This window comes from Ovis canadensis, chromosome 11 (assembly GCF_042477335.2).
Source record: "Ovis canadensis isolate MfBH-ARS-UI-01 breed Bighorn chromosome 11, ARS-UI_OviCan_v2, whole genome shotgun sequence".
Taxonomy (NCBI): Eukaryota; Metazoa; Chordata; class Mammalia; order Artiodactyla; family Bovidae; genus Ovis; species Ovis canadensis.
In genome coordinates this window covers 14,032,520-14,042,184 of record NC_091255.1, presented here as the reverse complement: position 1 = coordinate 14,042,184, position 9,665 = coordinate 14,032,520, and the positions used below count along the sequence as shown (strand labels likewise).

Genomic DNA, 9,665 nt, shown 5'->3' with positions numbered 1-9,665 from the left:
TCAGGCTCCTCTGACCATGGCAAGAATTTTATTATATATATGTAATAAAAACAAATCTCCAAAAAATTCCAAAAATTTAACATATATATGTGGTTTTGATCAATTGCATAGTGGTAATAAAAGTAAATAAAAGTGGCAATAAAAGTAAATCACACCTAAAGAAATGTTTTTAATGGGGGCCTTATTTTCACAGAAAATAAAAATAATCTCAGTCTATAGATATGGTTTTACAGCTGAAAAATATGGAGGAGCAATACAAGACTTATAAACCCCCAAATATATACATTAGAAACAAATTCAGTAAGAGACAATACCATTAAAATAATGATTTCAAGGGAAAAAGAAGTGACGTACAAATTCCAGCTGCATTTTTCAAGTGGATGTTGGCAGGCATCCAGTCACTTGGGGTTTTGTACCTCATTGGCTACTTTAGGAAGAGGTATGCTGTGCTTCACTAAAATGCTGATGTTTAGAGCAGCTATTGCTCTATTTGCAACTATTAATACTTGTGATGGGGCTTCCCAAGTGGCATCAGTGGTAAAGAACCTGCCTGCCAATGCAGGAGACTGAAGAGATGCAGGTTCGATCCCTGGGTCAGGAAGATCCTCTGAAGGAGGGCATGGCAACCCACTCCAGTATTCTTGCCTGGGAAATCCCATGGATGGAGGAGCCTGGTGGGCTACAGTCCATAGGGCTGCATAGAGTTGGACACGACTGAAGCGACTTAGCACAGCATGGTACCACATACTTGTGATGAGAAATTTTAGACGTTAGCTTTATAATGTGCAATGTGGGTTCATGGTTTACAAAGAATTTTAGGGAGTATATGAGTCAAAAACTGGGAAGATCAGTGCTCTGAGAAACGTTAGGCCTCATTTCTAGGGAAGTATCTGAATGTCTTGGGTTGGGGAGGGAGGCAGGACCAAGGAGCCAGGGAAAGAGTCTGGGCTAGAGGGGCGGATAAGGCTGGAAGAGCTGACCTGGAGGTAGAGGCTGCTTCTCCTGAGGGAGGCTAGACAGCTGTGGATACTGTTCAATCCAGGAAAAACTGAGGCCACAGGAAGGCAGTGATATTCTGAAGGTCCAGCCCAACAGGTTTGGCCAAAACTGGGTGGGAGGTCTGTCCAGGAGGCACGTAGACCACAAAGTCCTGTATGTGAGAGGTGACAAGCTGGGTTCCAAGGAGCCAGCCCCACTCCCCAGCCTGGGAAGGAGACTGGCAAAGATGCGAAGACCTTGAATAAGGACATCGAACTGCAGAAAAAGGTTCTCAAGTTATGGCGGACTGACCCCTGTAACAACCAACCCCAGGATCTCAAAGGTTTAGTCCAGAGCAGGGTTTTTGTCCCTCACGTGACAGCCCAGTGATTCAGAGACCTCAGTCCCTTCCTCCTGGAGTCTGCATCTTCTTGAGGCATCTGCTGGAGCCAGAAGAGAAAGGAGATATTTGTGGGCTAGTTGTGAAGCAATACCTGGCTCACTCCCGCCCATATGCCATGGGCCACAATCCAGTTGTCTGGACACACGAAGTGCAAGAGGGGCTGGAAAAGGTGGTCTCAGTGAATGTCTAGAAAAGCAATGGGGTTTTGTGGCCTCACTGAGTCCTGTTGTGACATGCAGGCCCCACGGGCCCCACGTGGTGTGCAGGCTTCTCTCTAGCCGTGGCTCAGGCTCTAGCGCACGTGGACTGAGTTGTGGCGCGTGGGCTTAGCTGCTCTGTGGCGTGGGGCATCATAGTTCCCCAGCCAGGGGTTGAACCCACGTTCCCAGGATTGCAAGGCAGATTCTTAACCACTGGATAGCCAGGGATATCCTGAGAAAGCAATGGGTTTAGTAAACTGCTGGCATATTTCTTACTCTCGTCATAGAGCACGGGGGCCCAGCCTCTCTCTCCATGTGATTAGCAGGAGCTAACAAGGATTGATAGAGGTATACAGATGGATATATGAATGTAGATGTACAGTGTGGAGACTGGGGCAGGCCTGGAGGCAGAAGCAAATGAAAGACCCTTGAGAGCCACTCGTGACTTCTCGTCTCTGTGAGCCTGAGCCTGCCCTCACACCGCAAGGGTCAGCCTTTCAGCACCACTTAGTACATTCGTTAAAGCAAAGATCTCCAGGTTCTCAATAATATCAGAGGCAACAGAGTTGACTTAAAATTGGTGATGCCTCATGGATTTTATAAGATCAATCTCAGAAACACAGCTAGGCCCATAAAGTGATCACAGCTCTCCCATTTACTCATCCAAAAGAGGGATGTCACCTAAACATAGTCAAGGATTTGCAAAATAAAAATGCGCCCACTAAAATACACAGTGTAGAGTCTGACTCCATTGTAGCACATTGCTAGTGAAATCAAACCAAGCAATGCTTATTAATAATTGCTATTATTACCATAAAAAGCAAATATCTGTTGAATTCCTATTATACTTTGGACATTGATCCAAGTGTTTGAAATGCATGTTCTCACTTAATCCTACAACAACCCTATGGAGAGTAGTAGTATGTCCGTTTTGCAAATAAAACTCAGGGCGCTCTGGTGAATTTTCTATGTTCACACAGTAAATAACAGAGGGGGGATTTAAGTCCAGGTTTGCCTGCCCTGGGCTCACCTTCCTAATCACAGCAATTGCCTTTTGCCTTAGCTGAGTCATTCATTTAAGTCATGGAGAAGAGCAGCACAGAACACAAACTCTGGAATCGGACATCCTGTCTGGGTTTACATTCTGCTTCCTTCATTTCCATGAACCTGTTTCTTTACCTGTAAAACAGGAAAAATACTGGCAGCAATGTCATAGCATAAAAATTAAGTGAGATGTGGCAGGTACAAGGCTTAGGACTCAGTAACTTTTGGCTTTTCCTATTGTGCCAGGCTTTGCACAAAGAAAAGTCAGAGAGGGGCCTTTGCGCCCAAGTCTTCACTGACTCAAAGCCCAAAGGACCAGAAGACACTCACCACTTTCCTCACTTGGGACTTTCTCCTTCAGTAGTTCCCTTACCTTTATTACCAAGGAGCCATCTCCCAACCACAAAGGCAAGATTTCCATAATTTCCACCCAGATCCCCGCTAAAGACGCACAAAGAGACTTCGAAGCCAGTGATTTTCGAAGAAGGAATGGAATTCCTGTGCTTTGAAGAGAAAGGGCTTGGGGGCTGATGGTGTGTTGATGTTTAAATGTGAATGGAAAAGCCACCCCCAAGGCAGCATGTGACTGGCCTGGGGACTGAGTGACTGTAAGTGACGGGGGCATCTGCAGCGGGGCTTCTCACCAGTTCCTGCCATCTGAGACTCAAAAGTCTCTCCAGGCGTGGAGAAGTAGTCATTCCATCTAAGATCTGAAAATGCGAAAACACAGAATCACCTACTCAAAGAGAATCTGAAGGTCATTGTGCCTATTCCTCTGAGGAAGGAGAAACCGATTTGATGGTGAAATAGAGCTAACTCTAAATTGCGACTGCTTAAACTGGAAGGGACCACCTGATGGATGTCCCCCAAGTTTGGCCAAAGCTCGGATCTACTAGGGGCATTGGAACACGAACCACACCCATGCTGGGGCGTCACCATTTCCCTCGCCACCAGCCACCTGCCCCTTCTTCTGCACAGAATTGTTTTCTGCCTTCTTTGGAAGAACGAATGGTCTGAAATACTGAACTGGAAAAAGTGCTCCAGGCACACATTGGACTCCTCGGGTCCCCACGGCAGTTATTTATTGAGGGCTGACGACGAGCCAGACTATGCATTTGTTATGTCATTAGTTCTCCCCATGACCCCCAGGGATGGTGAGTGGAACTTCAGCTCACAGAGGAGGAGATTAAAAATGCTCCATGGCTGTTCAAGGTCACACACCTGCTAAGTGACAGATCTGAATCACTGGGCTCCTCACTGGAGCCCTTTCTCTTCTGCCAGAGATGCTGAGCTCCTTGGCTGAGGCTGTGGCCCACACAGCAGCAGTGTTCTGAGCTTCCCAGGTGACTCTAATGGGTTGCCTGGGCTGGAAACCACCACACTACATCACCTCTCCTGTAAATCAGGGATTTTTATTCCATCTTGCATCATAGATTCCCGTGTGGGGTGGGAAGCCATGGATCCCCTCTACAGAAAACTGTTTACGTACAAAAAGTTGCATGGAATTCCAGGTAATTACAGTTTTGAAGCTTCTACATGGATTCCCCCAAGGTCATGGACTCAGATGAAGGTCAAGTCTGTAAATCCTTGGGCTCCAGTTACTTGGCCACACATGCAAGTCAGCTGGGAGTCTTTAAGCAGTTCAGATTTCCAGGCTCTATCCCAGATGTATGGATTCAGAATTACTGAGTCTGTAGTCTAGTAATATGTCTCCAGATGATTCTCATATACATGACCAGAAAACAGCCTTTGGATTGGTTTGAGGGAAACACCACTCTAAATGATGCCCATCTAATGAACCAGAACTCATTTCTGTCACTTCTACCAACTACATAACCTCTCCAAGCTTCTATCTTCTTTTCCATAAACGGAGATTACAATTGTCCCTACCTCATGAGGTTAATGTGGGATTAAATATTCCTTGCAAGTGTTTAGTACTGGATCTGACATGTAAGTACCCAATAAATGTTAATTTCTCACTAATTATGTTATTACTTTATCATCTATGTAATTAATCTGTCAATGGCTTCTTGGTGATAGAATTGGGAATAGAATCCGATTTCCAGCAGACTGTCAACAAAAATACATGAAAGACAGGAAACAATTCAAATTTTATTAAACATGAAGAGTAACAGACAAAGTTTTGGACTTAACAGCATAAACAGCAACCAAAACCATGGTGTACAAACACACTGACCTCAAGTGAACTTGTACCTGTTTAACAGATGCAATCTGTGTGGTGTTGCCAAAAGGATAATGGTGATTATTGTTACGTTTGGTAAGGTGCTCCACATGAAAGATTTTATGCCTTAACTACTCTCTCTCTCTCTCTCTCTCTCTCACACACACACACAGACACACACACACACATCCTCCTCTACATACACTTAGCCCTCAGCAAAATATACTGCCTTTAGTTGCCGAATCCAATGCATCATGATTAAAACCATGGCTTTGCTCATTTAAAAAATGACATTAATTGTAGAGAAAACCTAGAGGAGATCTTAGCCTCCCCCGTGGGGGCCTAGGAGCCTTTAGCAGGAAGCTGGCAGACTGAGAGCAGATGTCTATCACCTTCTGGAACTGCTCTGATTAACACGAATTAAGTTTTCCAAAAAGGAACTTTAGGAAGAAGGGAGGCAAACTCCTTTGCATTTTACAGAATGACCTCTGTTTTAATTTGGGGTGGGGGTGGGAGTGACTCTACTTAAAATTCTTATTGACTCTTCTGCAAACAGACCCAAGACCTTTCAAACATACATTTAGAATTGAGTTCCCTCACAAAACCGCTAAGTTGGAAGGAACCTCTGGGCTTTCCAGCACTGCTTCCTCTCCACCCAGTGCTAGAATTCCATCTGCATGCTCATCAAGCAAACGGTCCTTCTGCTTCAAACGATGGTTTCACATCGGCCTGTCATATGTGAAGATGAAAGGCCTGTCACTATCCTGCTCACTGTGGGTTTTGGAATGGTCAAAGCGTCCACTTTCTCAAGAGGAGGAAGTGATCACTTACAGCCCTCCCATTCCTATGTCCTCCAGGTGGCACAAGCAGTACCACAGGCTGACCAATTTTCGCCTTTCTTTGCAAGTCCAGTAGAAAGGAGGATGTGACCTTGTCAGGAAGTCCTAGGCTGCTCATTCCAAATCATGTCTAAATGATGTTGGCATAATATGATTTGGATTCATTTTTAATGGCCAAGTAATTAATCTTTGAAAGATGCTTATGATGAAAAGGTGAAAAATGACAACAGGACTCTTTTAATAGCTGCAGTCTGCGGAACTCATCTGACCCTGGATGATCTAAGTCATTCCAAATCGGGCCATGCCTTCTCATGCCATTTAGCAGGACTGCTTTATTTACTAGCTGACTGCCCTGGACAGAAGGCAGTGAGTTCAGGGGTTGAGTGCTTGTGTGTGGTGACAATGACCTACATATAAGGCACCTGTACAGACTCCAAAGCTTTAAAAAATTTTAAAGCGAGGTAGGTTTCTGAAACTACCCCTGGCACGCGAAAGAGTAAGTTTTATTATGATCTTTAAATTTCTTCTGCAGAAAACATCTGTGATGCTCATCAGATACAAGCAACCTAATTTCAGAAAGACTAGTACTCAAATACAGTTTTTTCAGTTACCATTTTAAACTTCAATGAATTTGGATTGTCTTCAGTACAATCCTTCAATACTTCAGCTTTCTTCCTAGATATTGAACTATTTAACAATTCTGCTGCAGTTAGTCTCTTTATCTATAAAAAGGCCAACTCCATGTTTACCTGTGTCTCTGAATATCACTAATTCAGTTCTGCTTAAGTGTGATAGAGGTTTTGTTTATTTTATTATTTACCTGAACAAGGTTATTTCAATTCCAATATGCGTCCATCTCCCATTATAATCTGTAGCTTCAGATAAAATGGGATATCTGTAGGAATATTCCACTATTCAGATTCCCCAAGACTATGACAGTCAGAGAGAAGCTTCACTAACAGATTGACAAGATCACCATTAAAGAATTATTAAAGGTCATTAAAGAATCACATACTCTGGACACAGGAAACTAGAAAATCCCACTGATAAAAGGGTATTTTAATCTTGCAGAAAATGTTTCTTTATAACAACGGCAAAATCTCTTACCACAAGTTAGTGAAACAAAAGAACAATCACCTTTAAAGTCAAGACAGCTATCAAATTATAAATCATACACATAGCACCGATATTAACCTTATACTGTGTAAGATGCACGTGCCCACTGAGGAGAACAGAATTTTGGGGGATGCTTGCAGTGCTATTCATTTTTAGGAACTCATAATTTTGAAGTGAACATTTCTGTGGCAGATGCCTTTCCTAAAAATCACTGTATCATCCAATAAATATTTGACTAACATCCATTTTGTGGTTCTGGGTTTTCTTTCTGAGACCTAATAGGAAATAAGAAAACTCCTTAGATATTTTAGAGCAGAATTCGTCACAGCAAGCTTCGATACTGTTGCAAAATTTTAATTTAAAGCAGAAAACATGCTGATGTGTCAGTGACAAAATTAAAATATTTAAGACTTCAAAAACCCCCAAGCACTTTTCTGTACAACATTGATGAATATATATCTTTGCTATATAATTTTAAAACATGGAATAGTTTTCCTTTTCTCTTTGCTATATATAATATATGTCTTCCAAAATACATCGTCAGTATTTATATCTGAAAAATACTGTACAAAAAGAACTTCCTATAATTACTCTGTATAAACATTAAACAATTTAATAATCTCTCCTTTTGGTCTACAGTAAACACTTAAATTGATTGGATTAACCACAGTTTGTGACAACACCATCCCCTTCGGAGATACACCAGTGTCTTTTACATTCATTTTTCAGAAGTCCACTTAATAAGAGCACATACGTTCAAAAGAAAACAGAGAATAAGAAACATAAGCTCCAGAATCATTAATTTATGAAGCATTCAAATATGACACCACTAAGAAAAAGGGGTTTTACAAAACATCAACTTATTAACTGATTTTTTAAAACAACAAGGTATAATTCACAAAAATATATACATTACCAAAAAAATGGGGAAAACTGAATCTTAAGTAATTGAATTGTATTGAATATCAAGAGGGATGTGGAAAAAGTTAACTAGAAAATTGGAGGTTGGGGGCATGGGAAAAGAGAGAAAACAAAAGCAAACACATCAATGTCAAAAGCTGTTCCAAGATGCATTTTTTGGCTGTACACTGATAAGTTAACCCCTTGTTCTTAGACCTGGCGTTTCCCTCTGCTTCCTGGTCCTGGGGATGTTCTGGGCATGCGCAAATACATTACTGTAATTTTTGCTTTTTAAAAGACAGTGAAATTCTCAGGTAGGGAAAAGATCCTACTTCCACTAGTAATACTCAGGCAGCATGCTCTAGCGTACAATAGGATTATTGCTTTAGGTACAGACAGTGCAAAAACACACTCTGTGTTCTATAAGAGTACTCTTACTCGCTGGAGTTGGTAGAGTTAAAAGGAAACTTAGTAGAGAGCACTAAGTAAATATGGGATCTAGTAAATCTAAACAGCACTTTAAATTTGAAGACGATTATCACCAAAACTTAAAAAGTGAGGAAAGCAACCTATAACTGAACGGAGCTGCAGTGTAGTGCTAAATTACTGTGCACCTTATTAGCATGGTAACTTACAGATTAAACAGAAACAAGAGCCTGTGGTCTTGCGAAACCGAGATCTACTATTTCAGCAGGGCCCTTCTCAGTGACCCCGAGCAGAAGGCCCTGAAAGAGTGGGCAGGAGCGCACCTGAAGCCACGCGGAAAGGGCGGGAGGGGGTGAGGGGCGGGGAGCAGGAAGCCCGCGCCGGCTCCTCAGTCCAGGAAAAACATGGCACCTTTCGTTTCAAAATGGCGGGCGCAGAGGGAGGCACGAGCACGCGCACACACCCGCTGACCACACAGGAGCACACGCACACACACACACACACCGCTGACCACACAGGGGCATACACACACACACTCACATCTCTGACCACACGGGAGCGCACGCGCACACACACACACACACACACCGCGCTGACCACACGGGAGCACACACACACACACCGCTGACCACACAGGAGCACACGCACACACACACACACACACACACTCCCCAAAACGTGAGTCCGTCGTGTTGCTGCGTCTGGTAAAGTGCTGATGTCAGAAAGGTCGGTCGCTGCGGTGAAGGCCTGTCCGGGCCGCGGCCGCCCGCCGCCCGCCTACAGGGGCCCGTGCCGGGCCTCGTACTTGGCCAGGATGTTCTTGCACTTGCCCAGCTCCTTGCGCAGGTCGGCCACCTCCTGGCGCAGCGCCGAGTTCTCCTTCTCCAGGAAGGACGCGCGAATGGCGATCTGGTTCTCCTTGAGGCGCCGCGCGTCGCGCGAGCGCTTGGCCGCCATGTTGTTCTTCCGGCGCCGCGCCCAGTACTTGTCGTCCTGCCGGGAGACACGCGAGGCGTCAGAGCGCGGCCGCCCGGGCCTCCCTCCCCGGCCCGGGCCTCCCTCCCCGGCCCGGGCCTCCCTCCCCGGCCCGGGCCTCCCTCCCCGGCCCGGGCCTCCCTCCCCGGCCCGGGCCTCCCTCCCCGGCCCGGGCCTCCCTCCCCGGCCCGGGCCTCCCTCCCCGGCCCGGGCCTCCCTCCCCGGCCCGGGCCTCCCTCCCCGGCCCGGGCCTCCCTCCGTCGGGCCGTCTCTCCCGCCCGGCAGCGCGCAAGCCCGCCAAGTGGGGTGCAGGCCCTGCACCCCCGAAAGGACAGGCCGAATTCCTTCTTTGTTCAACCCCTTCCTTCCCTGGGCGCGCGTGCTTTCTGAGATAAGCTGGTACTTTATTGCTGGAAGACGACCTGGCAATGTCTTGTCAAGGGCCACCTCACGCCTGGGCTCTCTCCCTAGGGCAGTCCTCAGTCACCTGCGCACACAAGGGCCTATTTTTACTAAAGCGTTGTCCGCAGATGGTGACTGCAGCCATGAAATTAAAGACGCTTACTCCTTGGAAGGAAAGTTATGACCAACCTAGACAGCAT

The 9,665-nt window shown here is 45.4% G+C and overlaps 1 protein-coding gene across 1 annotated transcript in view; it reads right to left on the bottom strand.

The window, feature by feature from the left end:
* Positions 1-4,717: 4,717 nt before the first annotated feature.
* HLF (HLF transcription factor, PAR bZIP family member) overlaps positions 4,718-9,665 on the bottom strand; it is a 56,888-nt gene continuing 51,940 nt past the window's right edge. The window contains exon 5 of the mRNA XM_069602523.1: positions 4,718-9,081. Within this exon, the coding sequence (XP_069458624.1) occupies positions 8,866-9,081 (216 nt within the window). The 3' untranslated portion in view covers positions 4,718-8,865. The remainder of the gene's footprint in view (positions 9,082-9,665) is intronic.